The sequence below is a fragment of the Heterocephalus glaber genome, unplaced genomic scaffold (assembly GCF_053883595.1).
Source record: "Heterocephalus glaber isolate CG9 unplaced genomic scaffold, H.glaber_assembly_v1.0 deba00001141, whole genome shotgun sequence".
Lineage (NCBI taxonomy): Eukaryota > Metazoa > Chordata > Mammalia > Rodentia > Bathyergidae > Heterocephalus > Heterocephalus glaber.
The window spans coordinates 1,705,460-1,723,722 of record NW_028258201.1 but is presented as its reverse complement, the minus strand read 5'-3'; the positions used below and the strand labels follow the sequence as shown (position 1 = coordinate 1,723,722).

Below are 18,263 nucleotides of genomic sequence, written 5' to 3'. Positions count from 1 at the left end.
TTGATAAATATGTGTCCTGTTACCTGCCTGTCTGGGGAAAAAACAAGAAGTTCTGACTTGTAGCCTTGCTGCTTTCCGTAGTGTGAACACTTCGTCAGTACTGAGCATGGTAGGTCGGCCTTGCAGTTTTCAGTCTGTTGTTACAAGCCCACACCCCATCACTTCTTTGAAGACCTTCACATTGTGTATTAGTTTTAGCGTTTGGCTTCATGTATTTTCTTAACCTAATTTTCCCTTTGGACCAATTTATTCTTCCTCTTTAAATTGTGTCTGCCTCTGGAAACAGTCATAAATCCTTTTTGTGGAATGGAGGGTATAAGGATACAGTGCTAAAAATGATAGGTATTAAATTTTGTGGGTACAGATAAAGCAGTACTTGGAAAGAATTTTATGGTTCCAAATGAATTTCAAATACTTCAAAAATAATTGACTTAAAAATTATCCTTAAAAATTGGGGGGGGGGACTAAGCAAAATAATGAAAGAAATTATAAAGATAAAAATAGCAATGAAATAGAGAACAAATTGGCCTATTTAAAAATTCAATGCTTTCCGATTTTAATAGCTTTGAATAGTGTTAAATCTTGATTCAGTTCTTCAAGTCTTTGGCGTGGTGCTTGGGGCGTGCCTCACAGATGGGTCACGCACAGGTACCGCTCTAGGGTGACAGAGCCCCGTGAGGTGCTCCTAGAATCAGGGAGTCCCCTCCCCAGGTCCCTCACTGGGGACTCCCCTACGCTCTCCTGTCCCTTGACACCCATTTTTCTCGGTTCCTCTCCCTGAGTGTTGGCTTTGCAGATTTAGTGCCTGTGCTAGGTCGGAGAGCATTGTGCACCTGAGACGGACTTGAGGACAGAGCTGTGGGATGTGACACCTGGGGACACCGGTCTCTCAGTTTTGACCACCTGCACAGCCACCTGCTCTTCGTCACTTCCGGAGTCCTTTGAGTACTTGAGCTTCTAGTTGTGATCAGCGCGAGAGGTCGGCTTTTAAACTATTATTTCAAAATTCAAAGTAAATAGCAAGGCTAGAAACATCTTGAGACTTTTGTGAGTAGATTTTTTTCCCCCCCGCACTCCCAACGGCATATGGTTGTTCCAGAGTACTTTCTAGATTTGGCCTGAGGTCTTACTTGTATTTCTGTTAAATAGTTCACTTATTAGCAAGAGTTCACTTGCTAAGAGTTCGCTTACTAGCAAACAGCACTGACCGCAGGAGCTGTAAACTACCTGAGAAGTCACCCAACACTTTGATGGAGGAGATGGGGCCCACAGGAAGTGTGTGGCAAAGCTGGGACCAGGACCCAGCTCTGTTTAATACAGTCACCCAGGCACCTGAGACGGCTTCCTGTCAACGAACAAGCGTGTAGGGCTACTTTTCTGCACCCTCATCCTTTGAGCCTCAGAATGTTTTTTGTTTGTTTTTTTAGTGCTAGGGATTGATTCTAGGTCTTGTGTGTGCAAATCATGGACTCTCCTGGTAAGCTAACTAGAAGGCCTAGGAGAATTTTTATTACTCGTAACATGTAAAAGTCACTCAGTACACGGTGACTGTCATGTATAGGGCTCTTTCTAATCCTAGTGGTCTCCTCTCTCCTTTCTCAGGGAAAGACGTTTTAGACCCGGGGGAAGACAGCCGAAGGGCCTGGTGATACCTGGGAGGGAAGGATTCCCCTCTGCCAGGCTTCACCTCCCTGACACCCTCTCCCATCAACCATACCAGCTTCTTGTCCCAGCCAGTTTATTACCAACAAGAAGGAAGTGTGAGGAAGAGTCACTCATCATAGAATTTTGGCAGCTCATTCCCCAAGACTATTCGATGGTCCACACCAGCAGCCGTGATAGTGACCAGGTAGACGACACCCCCACTGGCGCCGTCCCGGCTGATGGCCAGAGCGATAGCTGCAGAGGGTTTCAAATCGGAGAGAGGGGGACAGAGTGGCTTAGCATCAAAACCCATTTCCTTCCCCTCCTGGCCTCACGCCTACTGCCACTTTCACCTTGAAAGCCACCTTCCAGGGAGGTATATTTAGTAGTGTGCTCAAAAAGCAAAAGCCTTCGTATGTGGCCTCTGCTCATGTCCATGGTGTAAATACTGCCATGATCGATTTCAAGTTACCAGCAGTTGAGTAAGCAGCTCCTAAACCCTTGAATTTTTAACAGTTATCTCTCTTGAGCTGATTCAAGCACACCACAGTTCTTATGTGACCACAGAGCCCACTGGACTTACTCAGATGGCCCTGATGTATCCCTGTTGTCCCAAAGTCCCTTCTAGTCTGGCATTTGTCCTGTCCTTTTTCACTCTCAAAAGTATTCCAGTTTGGACATGAAGTGAAATGGCCATCCATGAAGCCCTCTTCCTATTCCTTGTAATCTACTTCCTTCCCACGTGCAGAAAGCCTCCTAGGAAACTCCTCCTGGGTAGTTACCGTCTGTGGTGAAGCGCCTGCACTCCTCGGGGGACATGCCTGCTTTGTACGCTGCGTCCACATAACCATAGATGTAGGTGCTGCCAGAGCCGCTGATGATGAGGGGCTGTCGAGTCAGCATCCCTCCCAGCGTGCCGTAGACCTGGGGGAGGCACCTTCTGGTCAGTCTAGACAATCATCAAACTGCTCTTTCCCTAAATCAAGCTGGTGGCATCCACACCTGGCAATGAGGCCCTAGTATCTCATCTAAGAGACCGGAGCATGCTTTTAGAGGAACTCATTGCTAGAATGACACAGGGCCTCTACCCCCCTGCAGAGGAGGGTGGGAAACCCCAGGGAGGGGCTGTCCTCACCTGGCCCCCTTCACGTTGGTCCCAGCCAGCTATAATGAGATGTGCCAATAACTCCTCCCGGTATTTGTAGGTAATGTTCTTCACCAGGTTCGCTGCAGCCAGAACAAGGGGTGGCGCTTCCAGTTCCAACCTGGAGGAAACATTAGTAGGGTGACCCTTGAAGCCCCCAGCTGCAGTAGTTCTGTCTCCTCTCCCACATGGACAGGGCACGTGGAGTCCCACGCCACCAACCGGTAAGAAGCTTTCAGCCTTTCACCCTGTCTCCCTCTGCCCCACGCACCCACCTCCCAAGACACAACCCTCTCTGGCTGCCAGGGCCCTGCCCACATGGGTAAGGCAGATAGGTGACCTTAGTTTTGCATTTGGCAATGGCCTGATACTGTGGTCAGTAGTGGCCACGTCATCGTCATCACTTTCTCCCTGATTATTTATATTAGGGTAGTGATTGACGGTTTCTGAACTGCTTTCACATATTCATTCGACCTTCAAAACAGCCACCTGGTGAGGTAGGGTAGGTACTATTATCGCCACTGTGCAGATGCAGACACCACTTACTGAGATTCAAGCGCTAGTTCAAAGCTAACAAAAGCAGAAGCCAAAACAGCGGCCCTTGAATAGGACACCAAGAGGATACCGCAGGGCTTTGCATCAGGGGAGCTGGAGTGGGCGGGAGTCGGACTCAGCTCGTACCCATGCAGCTCCAGCTGGTAGGCGGCCATGTCCACCACGGCCTGGGCATCAGCAGCCGAACCAGAGAGGGCACAGTAGATGCGCTCGTTTAGCGGGGACAGCTTGTCAAACACTCGGTTCACCACCGACTGTCTGCGGAAGGAGCCAACAGTCATCAACATTAGAATCGCAGGAATGTTGGAGGTTAACCTTTCCATGTTTCTCAATTTTATTTGAGAAGAGAATAGCATGCAATGCAATGCTCGGGTGAAGGCAGAAAGCAAACACATCATCTCAGATAAACTGATCACTGTATTAATCAAAATTAGACCTTGAGATCTACACCTTTTTAGGCTTAGATTTTATAACAAAACAAAGAGTACAGAGTTGAGAGAAATGTGCATCTTATCAAGGTTGCTCTGCTATTAATCATTGTGAATTATGTTATATTCTATGGAACACGATGTAGGTAATATTGATCTAATACCACGGACTTTTTATACGCGAGGAACCTGGCTAGAAGGAGAGAAGAGACAAAATTAGTTCAAAATGTGACAGTGAGAAGCAAAGTATCTGCTTGACAGAAACATTTTTTTAAAAATCCCTAAGCAGATGGAAGCAAAACCCAACCTCCCGCCTCTTCCAGACCCAGTTCCTTACACTCCACCCTGCTCGGGACAGGGCCAGGTTACGCCAGCATTCAGACCCCAGGTCCTCTGCATGAACTCAGACACCGAGCATCACAGTGTGCTTGCTGCTCTGGAAGGTCAGCTCCATTGCCTGAGAGCTCCACTCTACCAGATCTTTCACGATGGGTGAGAAAAGTGTGTGGTGGGCAGCAGCATTGTCCCTGGTGCACACAGCTTGGCTGGTACTCACCCTGCCGACACCCGGGAGTCTGAACCCACCACGACTCCTCCGTCAAACTCCACTGCCATGATGGTGGTCTGCAGAGACAGAGTGTGGAATATGAATGGCAGCGCAGGAAGAGCCTCGACCCTCAGTGTTCCAGGAGAGGGGACATTCTCGGAGAGCTCAGGTGACTGACTCAGGGTCACACAGGAATTCAGATGGAGCTGACCCCCAGGACAGTCCCTCCCCACTGTCCTTCCACTTTACCGTTTGACCCCGCTGCAGGAGAATGTCCCAGCCTGGCTGCGATCCAACACTGAAAGGACGATATTCTAAACTCCACCTTCCCCAAGTGGAATCCTTTCCACTCTAAAGAGAGGCCCCGACTGGTCTCCACCGCATGTACTGGCTGTGTGTGCTCACGTGGCCCAGACCTGACACAAGTTCCTGAGAACTTGAGAAACAAGATCTCTTTTTGGCCCAGAATCCTCTACCCGGACCCCTGCTTATCCCGAAAGGAGCTCTTAGAATATATGAAGCCCTGGGTCTCATCAGGGAGGTCAGTGGTTAGCATGGACAGGGGCAAAGGTGGAGGGCAGCAGCAGGGAGCACACAGATGATCAAAAGAGACATCCTTCTTAAGGAGTTTGTAGTCAAGAGGTAAACAGATACCCTGGTAGCCAGGGGAAGAGAACTGTACCAGGAGAGGATTTGCCTGCCAACTCTGAGCTTTCCCAGGCCATGAAAAGATTTAAGGAAGAGTGGAGGAGGCTAACGCTACGTTCCTTCCACTCCTGTTGAGCCAGAGGCCTTACAGTTCCTTGGTTCATTTGAGGAAGCTGAGACACAGACAAGAAATGACTTATTCTATGTGGCACAGACTAAAACCCAGGTCTAACTTTTACGCCTAGTTTTCACTTCTACATTCTGCTTTCCACTTTTCATCTGGCAGGAAGGGGAGAGTCTCCAGTTCATCAGTGGATTCGCTGCTACCTCCCTTCACTGCACACCTTCCTCTGGCCCGGGCTCCGGCCCTGAGTGTGCTTTCCACTGTCTGACTTACGATAAATAAAGGGCCAGGGAACTAAGCCAGGCAGGTCCTAGAGGCCATCATCACTTTGCGACTAACCGGCCCGAGCCGAGAGCCGTGGCGGTGGTCAGGGCGGAAGCCGGTGAGCCCGGGGCTTCCATCTGCCTCATCTGAGCACAGGCCCGGGAGGGAAGGGCGCGCCTGGGCCAAGCAGGAGCCCGGGTCTCCCGGAGACAGCGCCGTGGAGTCACCCCAACCCACTATGGGCGCACTGGTGAGTTACGCCGCGGCCGAGTGATGGGCTGGTGCTTCCCGGCCCGAGCCCGTGTCCCCCTCCCAGGGCTCCCTCTGCTGTCCTTGCGAGGTGCCCCTGCCCTCTCCGGGTCTAACCGGCCCCGCGTCCAGACTACAGTGAAAGCGAAAGCGCTGCGGAGCAGCTTCCCTTGACGTCTCCATCTGGGGGCCAAGAACTCGCTTCCCCACCGGCCACGTGCCTCGTCCCCGCACGGACCCCTCGATCTCCCCGTCCGCACCCGGACACCCACCCCATGTTCACCGCGGGCGCAGGCACTGGGGACCCGGCCCCCTGAGCTTCTGTGTGTGCGTTCACTTCGCCGATCTTACAGGATTCCCGGCCGCCCGCCTCCTCCACTCCTCTGCCAACCCCAGAGCCGAAGCCTCACCCCGGTGTGGACTCCTGCGGCCCGGGATAGGTCCCGGGCGTGCGCCCCCGGCCGCAGCATCCCGCCGGCGCCGTGCTCCTTGCCTCCGGGCTCTGGTTCCCCGCCGCAGCGCGCAGTCCGCAGCTCCGCCCCCGCCCCGCCCACCAGGGGGCGCCCGCTTCCGCGCAGCGCTGCTCGGCGCCCGCGCTAACCTGGCGGGGCAGATCTGCCCGGAGACGGTGACCCCGGGTCCCCGTCCGGGGCTGGCGCGAGAAAACTGGTGCGAGGGGACCCGAAGGAGCAGGGAGACCAGGGAAGCGTGTGTGTGATGCAGAAAACGGGGCACGGGGCTGCGAGCCGGAGCCGCAGATCTGGGTCAGCGCCCACCCCCGGGTAGCGGGCGGCCTCCTCTAGGAGTGGGCGGGCTCTGGCCGGCGGCCGCTTTCGATTTCCTTTTCCAGTAAAGGGCTGCTCTTCCAGGCAGCGCCGCGGGGCCGGCCGGTTCCCGGGACTTTCTGGGAGCGCCCCCGTCCCCGCTCGTCCCCGCCCCTACCTGTGGCCCAGCGCCGCAGTCCTCGGCTGGGTCCGCGGGGCCATCGCAGCATCCTCGGCCGTGGCACCGGGCAGCACCGCGCCATGGTCCGGGCTGCCCTCGCCTGGCTGGGCGCCGCGCTGCTCCTGCTGGCCGACTGGGCGCTGCTCCGGCCCGCGCTGCCGCGCACGGTCTCGCTGCTGCTGCCCGGGGCGCCCCTGCTGCTCCGGGCCTGGGTGCTGGGCCTGTGCCGCTGGGCCGTGCTGGGGCTGGGGGTCCGCGGTGTCCTCCGGGCAGCGGTGGGCGCCCGGGTCCCCGGCTGGCTGGGTGCTCTGCAGCCGCTGGCAGCCGCGCTGGGCTTGGCCCTGCCCGGACTCGTCTCGTTCAGGCGGCAGGTCTCCTGGGACGCCGACAGCACCGGGCCGCTGCGCTGGGGAAGCCGCCCGGACGCCTTCGTCCTCGGCTATGCGGCCGCCCTGCCCGCCGCTGCCCTGTGGCACACGCTCGGGAGCCTCTGCGTGCCCGGCGGCGCTGGGCCCTCGGTGCGCCGGCTGCTAGGCCTCCTGGGCGCTGAGATTCGCCGGCTCCCGCCGGTTTTGGCTTTGCTGACCCTCTCCTGCCTGGGTAAGGGGCGCGCGGGGCTGTCCAGGAATCGCGGTACTGACCTGGGGGGGGGGCTCGGAAATGCTGGCCCCGGTCCGAGGGACCGCGTGGGTGCAGAGGAGAGCCCGGGGCTGGGAGGGAGCCAGGCTCCGTGTGGCTGCGGCAGCGGAAAGCCGCTGTGGGCCGAGCATCTCACCTCGAGGGTGGCCCGCTGCACTGTCTCCGTCTGCCCCTAAACCCCAAGAGCCCAACCGGGCCAGCGCAGGGCAGGTGTGGGACCCGGGGCTGTTTCCTTCCTCCCTGCCCTGGCCCGGCTGACTGACCTCCCCTCTCTCCCAGGGGAGATGGCCATTCCGTTCTTCACAGGCCGCCTCACCGACCGGCTGCTGCGGGACAGGACGGCCACCGACCTCACCTGGAACATAGTGCTCATGTCCGTCATCACCATAGTGAGGTCTGGGCGCGGGCCTGGGAGCCCTGGGCAGGGACCGGGTGACTTCCCTCTCTCCCCGGAGGGCGCCCTGACCCTGGTCTCTGCAGTGCGCTGATGGAGCTCGTCTGCAACGCCCTGTACCACAGCACCATGGGCCGCGCCTCCCACCGGCTGCAGGCACAGGTGTTTCAGGCTGTGCTAGGCCAGGAGACTGAATTCTTCCAGAAGAACCAAGCAGGTTCGCGCCAAGCTCTTCCGATTTGCTTTGATCTATTCTTTATATCACCATGCATGCTCTTTTACTTACAAGCTTGCTCAACTCCCTTCCTCCCTTACACATTTACCACATACACATTGTTATTTAATCTTAATATACCTTAGCAGCAAAGTATTGTCTTCGTTACCTTAAGAAAAGCCTACTCTTTTTATCCAGGATTCCCCGTAAATATATGCCCATGTATTCTTAGAAACTACAGAATTTTAAAACTAGGAGTTTTCAGTCCCCAAAGTCCAAATGCTTCATTGGCCGAGAAGGAAACTGAGGCCTAGACCTCAGATGCTGAAATGTGCATGATCACACGGCTGGAGACAGCTTTGGGTTAAACCCCAGCATCTTGGTTCCCAGTGCAGGGCTCATTCCAGCTCCTGGGTGGCCCTGACTGGCACCCCCTGCTCCGTGCCCACCTGGTGATTGCTTTGAGCTCTTTCTACCGTGTGTGTAGCAGGGGATATGCAGGTTCTTTAAGGAAGACCAAAGGTTCGAACAGAAATTACATGCAAATTAATTTCTTGTAGGTCTTCCTCTCTGACACTTATTTTGCCTGCATTGAGGTCCCTGCACCAGCCCCAAGCCCTAGCCTCGTTTGCCTCAGTGCCCGAGAACACCATGCAGACGCCCCTGCCCCTGGCACCCTGGCTCTGTAGCACCTCGAATCTCTCCGAAGCAGTCTCGTGCCCTCTGCTCTCTTCCCCCAACCCTGGCAGGTGTCATCATGTCTCGGGTGACAAGTGACACGTCCACCATGTGTGAGTCTCTGAGCTCCGAGCTGAGCCTGCTGCTATGGTACCTGGTGCGAGGATTGTGTCCCTTGGTGTTCATCCTCTGGGGGTCACCGTCCCTCACCCTGGTCACCCTGGCTTCCCTGCCTCTGCTGTTCCTCCTGCCCAAGCAGCTGGGAAAGTGGTATGAGGTACGTGCCGGGAGTTGGCTCAGCGTACACAGCCTCACTGCCTGACCTGCCAGCTCCCCTTTGGCATGGCTTCCTGTACCTTCCCAGTTCTCCACCTCCACGGAGCTCCCTGTCCCTGGGGTCTGTGTTCCCACACTGCTCAACCTTAATCTCCACATTCTCTGTCTTCTCTTCTAACTTCTGCCCACAACCAGTACTTAAGAACATGATCCCAGGGCCGGGGATTTAGCTCAGTGGCGCTGTGCCTGCCTGGCACTCACAGGTCCTGAGTTTGATTCCTGGTACCGAGAAAAAAGGAAAGAACCTGATTCCAGACACATTCTGAGCATCTTCCTCTCCTCTGCGTCTTTAGCGTCCGGGGGCATCGATGTGCCCCTTGCTGCCCCATCCTACCCTCCCTCTTATCACCTGGGATTGCCAAAGAGGCCGCTCTGCTGCTGGTGTCCTGGAGCTTGCTGACACCGTGTGATGCCTCACGTCTGTGTCTCACAGTCACTGGGAGTACAGGAGTCAGAGTTTCTGGCAGAGTCCAGCCAGGTGGCCATCGAAGCCCTGTCAGCTATGCCTACCGTCCGGAGCTTTGCCAATGAGGAGGGTGAGGCCCAGAAGTTCAGACAGAAGCTGGAGAAAATAAAGACCCTCAACCAGAAGAAGGCTTTGGCCTACGTCTTCAACCAGTGGACCACCAGTGTGAGTGTCTGGATAGGAGCGCCTAGGGCCCTGCCCCAAGGATGCCTCACTCCAGTCCCTCTCCCAGTGCCAATGGCTGGGTTAGCGCTTCCATCCGAGCAAGCTGAGGCTCAGTGTCCTTAACCACCTTCCTCTTTAGGGGTGCTCGGTGGCTTCCTTCCCCCATGGTACATGAAGTTCCCCCAACCATGTGGAGAAGAGGGATGCCACATCTCCCAGTCCTTCGCCTCTCAGGGGGAGCTTGGGGAGCCTCAGATTCCCACACGTGGGCCTGCTTCATTTCATGCTGGTGCAGAGTGGGTGTGCCAGGGGCTCCCACGGGAATATTGGAAGCTGGGGATGAGGGGATGAGAACCTAAGTAGGAACTGTAGGTTCCCAATGCTGCCGTTTGTTAGCTCTGTGCCTATAAAGGTGCAATAGGAGACTCTTTGCCGAGACTTTGCCTCATTTTAAAAAGAGAAATCTAGCTCCTCCTTTAGAGGAGACTTTTAATGAGGATTAGCTATACCGTTTTCATGAAAGCTTTTGGTGAAGCGGAAGTTTCGCTCCAAGCAACATGATAATGATGGTGACAAAGATGGAGGACTTGTGATCCGCGTTGGACCCATGGCTCCTCTACGGTTCATTCTTCCTTTCTGCCTACCAGGCCTGCTCTGGTTGTTTGGGAGAAAAGGACTTTGTAGGTCTTAAGTGCTAATCTCTCTGATTATTGGAGTCTCTAGTTTTTTTCACCACGGTCCTTTTTGTGTTGGTCTCTTTGTAGGTCTCGGGGATGCTGCTGAAGGTGGCAACCCTGTATGTCGGTGGGAAGCTGGTGATGGGGGGCGCTGTCAGCAGCGGAAACCTCGTCACATTCGTCCTCTACCAGCACCAGTTCGTCTCGGCTATTGAGGTGAGGTCCCTCCCTGCCATGCCTTCCCTTCCCTGTCCCGTCCCTGGCTGTGTTGCTGTCCTTCCGTCCTGTACCTTCTCATATCACGTAATGCTGGCAAGCACGTTAAGTCTTTCTCTGTTCTGCTTTCCCCCCAGGTTCTGCTGCACTGCTATCCCGGGGTACAGAAGGCCGTGGGCTCCTCAGAGAAAATATTTGAGTACCTGGAGCGGACTCCTCAATGCCCACCCAGTGGCCTGTTGACTCCCTTAAGCATGGACGGCTGCGTCCAGTTCCAAGATGTCTCCTTTGCCTACCCAAACAATCCCAATGTCTTGGTGCTGCAGGTAGAGCTTTGACTCCCGAATCTTTCTTCCTGCCTCCTGCTTTAACACCAAATCTAGGTCCTCATTAACCTCACCTGGCCCATGAATGTCATCTGAACTCAAGTTTGGGCTTCCAAGCAATAGGAGGTTGGAACGGGACGGTTCTCACATTCCAAGGCAGTGCCGCGGAAAGATCTGCACCCCCTCATGTCTTTCTCGCCTTTTTCTCTCCTCCTGTGATTTGGAGTGTGGTTTCCTTTAGCTTCGGGTTGGTAACTGGTAGCAAGTGTGTGGCACAGTGGTGCCTGACTTCACCTTGTCTTTACGTCATTGTCCACCTCTCCTTCCTGAGGAGACATCATCCCAGAAGTCTGTGGAGGGGGGGAGGGCAGGAGTTGCTGTATTTCCCCATTTCTCCTTTATTTGCTGGGGAAAGAGATTCCATTCTATGCAACAGAACAGGAAAACGTCAAGCCTAGAGGCCTCAAACTGTCATTTGCTTTGTGATTCTCTGGCATCCAGGGCCTGACATTCACCGTGCGTCCCGGGGAGGTGACGGCCCTGGTGGGACCCAATGGCTCTGGGAAGAGCACCGTGGCCGCCCTGCTGCAGAATCTGTACCAGCCCACGAGGGGCCAGGTGCTGCTGGCTGGGCAGCCGCTGCCCCAGTATGAGCACCACTACCTGCACAGACAGGTGAGCAGGGCGCGGCATGAGGAAGAAAAGGTTCTCGCTGAGCTCGTGAAAGGAGGGTTGGAGGCCAGAGGAGGCCTCGGGTGGAGTTGGGAGTGGGCCCGGAGAGAGTTCCAAGTTTTTTCTTCGCTCTCAATTTTGTCTCCAGATAATCCTACCTCTGAGTCCCTTGTATTTCACGTCAGGTGGCTGCTGTGGGACAAGAGCCTCGGCTGTTTGGAAGAAGTCTTCGGGAAAATATTGCCTATGGCCTCACCCCGGAGCCAACTCTGGCAGAAATCAAAACTGCCGCGTGGAAGTCCGGAGCCCACAGCTTCATCTCGGAACTCCCTCAGGACTACGACGCAGGTACTGTCTCTGTGCCAGACAGCTCACCCTCACTGAGACCCTGTAGTTTTGCCTTTATTATTCAGTTCCTCCTCCCCATGGGCGTCCACTGGAAGTTGTCAGACGTTCCCATGGCTACTTCATCCTCGTCCCAAGAGCTCCGTCCACCTTCCCACCATCTCCCCGTGCAGCTGCACCCGTCAGCTGTGTGCCCGCGTGTGCGTGTGTGCCCGTGCGTGTATGCGCACTTGAGCCCACGTGTGGCTCTCCAGGTCTCATCTGGGCTCTGGGCTCTGCAGATGCAGGCGAGGGTGGGAGCCAGCTGTCAGGAGGTCAGCGCCAGGCTGTGGCTTTGGCCCGAGCACTCATTAGGAAACCCCGTGTCCTCATCCTGGATGATGCCACCAGTGCCCTGGACAAAAACAATCAGTCACAGGTAAGCGAGTCATCGTCTTAGTGTCTGGACCCCACTGAGTCTCTTTCCTCCTCCCTTGTTAGTCCCCCAATATCATAATGATCCCAACCTATGCTTGGAGGTCTCAGTCCCCATTAGCATTTCCCCAAGAGACCCAAACTGGTCTAAAGAGTCTGTGTACTGACTCTCAACCGCTAAAGCCAAACACAAAGCAAAGAGTACTCTAATAATAACATCAAGGTTGTACTTTGCTGCGCATGCTCCCCGGTCGTACACGCAGGCCTCCCCCCCAGCCATCACGGTGCTTTGTGAGGGTGTCGCCCTCATTCTGTGGGTGACTAAGGGAGGTTGAAGACCTGCTCCAGTAGAGCAGAGCCTCGACCTTAGCAGAACAAAGTTTTGGCAGACAAGCACAGAGAACCGGAAACCCCACCGTGCCTGGAGCCGCTGGCAGCGCTGGCCGCGCCCTGGGCTTGGGGCCTTGACAGGCGCCTCTCTCCGCAGGTGCGGCAGCTCCTCTACGCCAGCCCAGAGCGCTGCTCTCGCTCGGTTCTTCTCATCACGCAGCAGCTGAGCCTGGCGGAGCAGGCTGACCACATCCTGTTTCTGAAAAAAGGCGTCATCTGTGAGCGGGGAACCCACAAGCAGCTCATGGCGATGGGGGGGCGCTACCGGGACTTGGTGCAGGCCCCCGCGCGCGCTCCGGAATGAAAGGCTCCTAGGACCTGCGCACTCTCTCCCTGCGCTCTCAGCTCCGGTGCAGAACTGGGATCTCGGCAGAGCTGCACAGTGGGCGGCTGCCGCTAGGGGGAGTTCCGTGCTAGGATGCAGCTCCCTGGTGTGCTTAAAGCTTGCCAAGCGTGTTGGCGTCCTCTCCCAGCTCCTCTAGGTAATGCAGACTTCCTGGAAGACAAACAGGGCTAATACTCCGTTGTGTAACTGGTTTATGGCCAGGTTGGTGCTTTGGTGTAAGGCAGAGCTCTGGAAAGGAGAAGAAATATTCAGAGCACAGACAGAGGGGAGACCAACTGCTCCGTGTGACCAGAGGCTTATGCCGGCTCCTGAATATCCTGTGGGTTCTTGATATTTATAATAAAATCGGTGTTTTGCACTGCGGTTTCTCCTGTTTCGGGCACCTCAAACGGCTCAGCGTCTTTCACAGGGCACTGCGCAGCAGCGCTCCGATGTCTCCTTCTTTAGCATTTGCAGTGTTTCACAGTCCTGGAAGCAGCATCTCCTCTGCTAGGTTTTCTGTTTCCTGTGGCCCCACCTGTACTTCTCCCTCCCCGGCCGGCTGCGAGGCTAACAGCCGACAGCAGTGCTCCAAAGAGCCTGGCCTTGCAGTGGACCACGGGGCCAGGGAGGCTGGAGAAGGTGCAAACACGTGGTCAGAGGGGCTGCTAGTGCCCCCCACGCGCGCTCCTCGATTGCTCGGATCCTTTCTCCCGGAGCTCTCACGGGTGCCCCGCCTGGGTCCTCTAGGGGGAAAGGGGTGGGGTTATCTGTAAAGCGCTTCCATTCAGAAAGGGCCGGTGGTGTGACGCCAGCAGTTGCCGGGCAGAGGAGGACACTGCAGGTTGCAGAGAGAGGCGGGGTTTAGAGGAATTCAGTGGAGCCGCGCAGGCCAGAGCCTGGAGCCGGCGAGGAGGGGCGGGCAGAGGGGCCTCCTCCTTGTGGGTGGGCTCGGGCTGGGGAGACCACGGAAAGCTCAGCGGAAGTTCAGAGCCCGCGCCCTCTCCTGGCGCCCGCCCCTCCCGCGCAGGCCGGCGCCGTCTTCGGGGTGCAGGGTCCCCGCCCGCTCCCCCCGTCCTAGGTCTTACTGCGGGTACCGATGCGAGGACGGTGCCCCTCCACGGCGCCACTCCGGCGTGAAGCTCAGCCCGCCCCTTTGCCCCCTGCAGACTCGGCCTTGGGTTGGGACGGGGTGGGGAGCGCAGGGCACCCCCTCCTCAGGCCCCTCGGAGGATGCCCGCGTGCAGGCAGGGGAAGGGGCTCCCCACCTTCCCTCGTGGCGGCCGCCCCACTCCCTGGCCTCCCGGCCAGGGCTCCCCCGGGTCAGACACCCTCGGCCTCTCCTCGGAGAGGGCAGGGGGATGCGGAAAAATGCTGGTCCCCTCCCCTCGGGCCGTGGCTTTCGCTTTCACTTCCTCCCGCGCGGGTGGCCGGATCGGAGGTGCGCGGGGACCATGGCGCTGCTGGAGCTGTGCGGAGCCCGGCGTGGGCGGCGGCCCGGCTGGGCTGCGCCCGCGGTGGGGGGCGCGCGGAGCTCGGACCTGGGACACTACGGGTTCTCTGCGCGAGCCCGGGAGCTCGCCTTCCCCAGGGCAGTGCAGGTGAGGGGGGGCTGCGAGGAGGGCTCTGCTGAGCCCGCCAGCCCGAGGCTGGGGGTCGGGAAAGAGCAGATTAAGGCGGCGGCCGGGGGGGAGTGGGGGCAGGGGGCTTCCCGCGTGTCGCCGTCTGGGTAATCGCAGGGAAGTGGGTGGCGTTTTCTAACAAACACAGGGGACCCCTTCTGCGCCACACAGAGCCACACAGAGCACAAGCCCTTCGCGGGCGGGGCGGGCTTTGGGACGCCCACCGACCTTGCCCCCTGCAGCTCTCTGCTGAGCGGCCTAGAACGAGTCACGGCTCGCATTGGTCCCCAGCCCAGGGTTGGATGACTTATGAATGAAAAAAGCCCTTAAAGCCAATTAAAAAGTTTGAGCTGTGGTAGCTTTTGATTTCTTTCATTCCTGTTGTACTGGAAGTGGGAGAAGCTGGTGCCCCGCGCCTCTTCTCTTCCTTCTCCAGAGCACATTTCCTCCCAGCGCTGGTGAGGAACTTTCCACTCCTGGGTGGTTAGAGAGCTTTCACACAGCTCCTTGCCCGCATGTTCTCTGGAACCCTTCGCTGCAGGAGGCCCTGCTACCTAGGTGCTCACTGGCTCCGCCTCTTCTCTCCGTAGCCCGCTGAGTTCTCAGCACCCCCGGGTGGGGACGGAGAAAGGAACGTTCGGATTGAGCTGGCGCACGGCACGACCACGCTGGCCTTCAAGTTCCAGCATGGAGTGATTGTGGCTGTGGACTCTCGGGCCACAGCGGGGAGTTACATCTGTGAGTGTGGGGGCCCCCGGCGGAGTGTGAGACCTGGGCCCCCCTTCCTGCAGGTTATGTGTCGGCACCAAAGCCCAAGCGGATGTGGATTTAGGGCACACAGGGACTGCGGGCTCATTCCTCCTGTCTCAAAACGCTCCTTCCAGCTACCGTAGGGATAAACAAGGTGATCGAGATCAACCCTTACCTGCTGGGCACCATGTCTGGCTGCGCGGCCGACTGTCAGTACTGGGAGCGTCTGCTAGCCAAGGAGTGCAGGTGGGTGAGGCCTCTGTCCCTTTCATGGGCGTCTGGTGATTCCTGGCCCGCCCAAGTCACTGTCCCTCACCTTTGTGCTGTGAGTCCGTCTTAGTGCTAACAGAGTATTCACGAAACAGCCTTTGGGTAATAAAAACGCTCCCCCAAATCTCAGTCTGTGTTCCTGCCCTTAAGCTAGGTACTTTGTCAACTGTTTAGCATGAACGCCAGCAGCACTGGTGGGAGAGCCCCGGTACTAGGCTTTCTTTATGTGTTTAGATACTTCAAATTCCAAAACTGTCCCTGCTCCTTAGGTTCTACAAAACAGTTCCTTCAAGTGCTTATCTCTTCAGTCATGTCCTGCCCATCGGGGCAGAGCTAACCTTCTCCAGCTGCCCCTAAGTCTCTTCCGCCTGTCCTCACCCAGGCTGTACTACCTGCGGAATGGGGAGCGGATCTCAGTGTCGGCCGCCTCCAAGCTGCTGGCCAACATGGTGTCCCAGTACCGGGGCCTGGGCCTGTCCATGGGCAGCATGATCTGTGGCTGGGACAAGAAGGTGGGTGCTCTCCTCCCCCATGTTCCCCAAGCAGGGGAGAAAGACCTGTCCCTATTGGGCCCGCCCTCGCCCACCCCTGTATGATAGCTGGCATGTAGAGCAGTTGTTTTCTGGCTTTTCCTGTGTGTGCGCGCGTGTGTGCGCGTGTGTGCATGTGTGTGTATTTCTTGGTCCAGTCAGGGACCACTGTGTGCTGTCTATAAGCTGATCCTTTTGTTAAGATAGCTGAGTCCAGCTGCTTTCTCCTCCTATTTCTACAGTTCTATGATTTTACCAAAATGCTGTCCTAATTCAGATGTTCCCGTGGTAGTCTTCATGCTTTGGTCCACTTTTTGAGACCCACGCTTGAACCTCTTATGTTACCAATAAATTCCTCTCCAAATTCAGCCCGGAACCTCTTTCATCTTATAGGGCCCGGGACTCTACTATGTGAACGAAGAGGGGACTCGGCTGTCAGGACACCTGTTCTCCACCGGCAGTGGGAACACTTATGCCTATGGGGTCCTGGACAGTGGCCACCGGCCTGACCTCAGTCCTGAAGAGGCCTATGACCTCGGCCGCAGGGCTGTTGTTTATGCCACTCACAGAGACAGCTATTCTGGAGGCGTTGTCAATAGTAAGTCACCAATGACTCATGGTGCCTGGGAGAGGAGAGGGAGACTAAGGCCGGGAGACTCAGGGGAGGCTGAGTGGCAAGAGGGAGTCGGAGGACTGGCGCAGAACCCCCAGTAGTAAGGTCTGAGTATGGGCCTTGTCTGTGCACTGTTGCTGCCTTCCACATTACACACGTAACCAGAAGTTGGTGCTGTTTTCTCATTTGCCCGCAGTGTACCACATGAAGGAAGACGGCTGGGTGAAAGTGGAAAGTACGGATGTCAGCGACCTGCTGTACCAGTACCAGGAGGCCAGTCAGTAACAGTGGCCCATGCAGGCCTCTTCTGGTGGGAGAGCCACCAGTCAGGAACCTGGGCCACGTTAAGTCTCAGCACGAAACAGAATGGCCCAGTGGCTGGTGGTGAGGGGCCATGTTCTCCCATTTCTGCGCTCTCCTTTCCATGAGCATCTCCCCTGGGGCCTTCAGGTGCCCCTAAGCACAATAAAGGAAAACGGTTAAAAATGTGCCCGCTGTGGCTAAGTGGATTTGGGGCTGTGGGTTTTCTGGGGGGAGGGGCAGGAAATCAAGAGAGGGCTTTCTCTGAGAAATAACTCAGGCTCCTCTATAGGAAATGAGGCCCTACCAGCCCGTCCCAGGCCTGTAACCCTAGCACTTGGGAGTCTGGGGCAGGGGAGTCATGAGTTCCGGGCCAGCCTGGGCTACTAGTGAGGCCCTGTCTCAAGAAACCAAACCAAACAAACAAAACAAAAAACAGTTGATCCCGGGAAATATTTCTTCCACACTCATTTCTCCAGAATACAAGGCCGACTGATCCTAGTTGATTTGGACACATATTTGTAATTTCACTGGCACAGAGACGCAATGTGGAGACTCTCATGTGGTCCGCTGTTAATGGTTTGTGTGCCTGAGAGGAGGACACCAAGAACAACTGTTTCTGACTTTGTAGAGTGGGCTGGAAAAGCTTCCATCTCACTTATGCTTATTGTAGACACTGTACTGTTTACCTCTAATGACACCTTAGACGTGTGGGATATTGAATGTAAAGATGGATGTTCCGGTTAGATCCTGATTGCAGAGGAAAGGAGCCAAACAGGACTCCTGGAAGAGGAGAATAAGAGGAAAAAGTAAAAGATCTACATTAGAAAGGAAGACAATGAAAGTCTCTGAATCCTGAAGGCTACAGGAGGGAATGGAATGTGGACTATGCCACTGTCAGGTGACATCTGAAAGTTGGAAGCAGCTGAGGTGGAGCATTTTCCCATCACGGAGGGACTTTCCATCTCCGAAGGATGGAGCTGGAGACGTTTTAGTGATCCACTAATCCTCTGCTTCAGCCCCCACCCCCGCTGTTTCAAACTCCTGACTCATCGGTAGTGACAGCAATGACATTGAAAGGGTGGTGTGAAATCCAGGCAGTGAGCCCTTTGGGGATTTTTTTCCCCAAGTTTGGGAGGTAATTTTAACCGGAAGTCATTTCTGAAATAACTGCGAATTCCAAGGGTAGGCTCCGACCCAGAGCAATGTGAGCCCGATTCCTGTTCTTTCAGGTTAAAATAGGCCAACACTGGGCATTTCCCTCCAGGGCCAAGGGCATTCCCAGCGCGATTCACAGCACACAGAGGCCCTGCCCCTGCGCCCCCTGGGAAGGACACATGAGGACCCCATGGGGCTTCTCACCCAAGACCCTA

General features: G+C 56.1%; 3 protein-coding genes across 8 annotated transcripts; 2 read left to right on the top strand and 1 right to left on the bottom strand.

The window, feature by feature from the left end:
• Positions 1-1,721: 1,721 nt before the first annotated feature.
• Positions 1,722-6,143, bottom strand: Psmb9 (proteasome 20S subunit beta 9). The gene is made up of 6 exons (XM_004846857.4): positions 6,014-6,143; positions 4,328-4,395; positions 3,470-3,601; positions 2,780-2,909; positions 2,427-2,568; positions 1,722-1,899 (listed from the first exon to the last, which is right to left on the bottom strand). The coding sequence occupies exons 1-6, from the start codon at positions 6,071-6,073 to the stop codon at positions 1,772-1,774; spliced, it is 660 nt and encodes a 219-aa protein (XP_004846914.1). The 5' UTR covers positions 6,074-6,143; the 3' UTR covers positions 1,722-1,771.
• Positions 6,144-6,233: 90 nt separating this feature from the next.
• On the top strand, positions 6,234-13,184 carry Tap1 (transporter 1, ATP binding cassette subfamily B member). 5 transcript variants are annotated; one of them, XM_087210441.1, is made up of 11 exons: positions 6,234-6,367; positions 6,913-7,148; positions 7,467-7,581; positions 7,668-7,798; positions 8,545-8,750; positions 9,243-9,440; positions 10,205-10,333; positions 10,471-10,659; positions 11,161-11,679; positions 11,931-12,094; positions 12,578-13,184. In XM_087210441.1, the coding sequence occupies exons 1-11, from the start codon at positions 6,321-6,323 to the stop codon at positions 12,645-12,647; spliced, it is 2,004 nt and encodes a 667-aa protein (XP_087066567.1). In that variant the 5' UTR covers positions 6,234-6,320; the 3' UTR covers positions 12,648-13,184. The 5 variants fall into 5 exon arrangements, with proteins under 5 accessions (XP_087066567.1, XP_012928394.3, XP_012928393.3 ...); XM_013072940.3 differs by lacking the exon at positions 6,234-6,367 and having other exon boundaries at positions 6,532-7,148; positions 11,161-11,334; positions 11,517-11,679; positions 11,958-12,094; XM_013072939.3 differs by lacking the exon at positions 6,234-6,367 and having other exon boundaries at positions 6,532-7,148; positions 11,161-11,334; positions 11,517-11,679.
• A 621-nt stretch (positions 13,185-13,805) lies between these two features.
• On the top strand, positions 13,806-17,078 carry Psmb8 (proteasome 20S subunit beta 8). Of its 2 annotated transcripts, none has more exons than XM_087210443.1 (6): positions 13,806-13,939; positions 15,018-15,165; positions 15,312-15,423; positions 15,830-15,959; positions 16,371-16,575; positions 16,787-17,078. In XM_087210443.1, the coding sequence occupies exons 3-6, from the start codon at positions 15,365-15,367 to the stop codon at positions 16,873-16,875; spliced, it is 483 nt and encodes a 160-aa protein (XP_087066569.1). In that variant the 5' UTR covers positions 13,806-13,939; positions 15,018-15,165; positions 15,312-15,364; the 3' UTR covers positions 16,876-17,078. The 2 variants fall into 2 exon arrangements, with proteins under 2 accessions (XP_087066569.1, XP_004846915.1); XM_004846858.3 differs by having other exon boundaries at positions 13,841-14,406.
• The last annotated feature ends 1,185 nt before the right edge of the window (positions 17,079-18,263 follow it).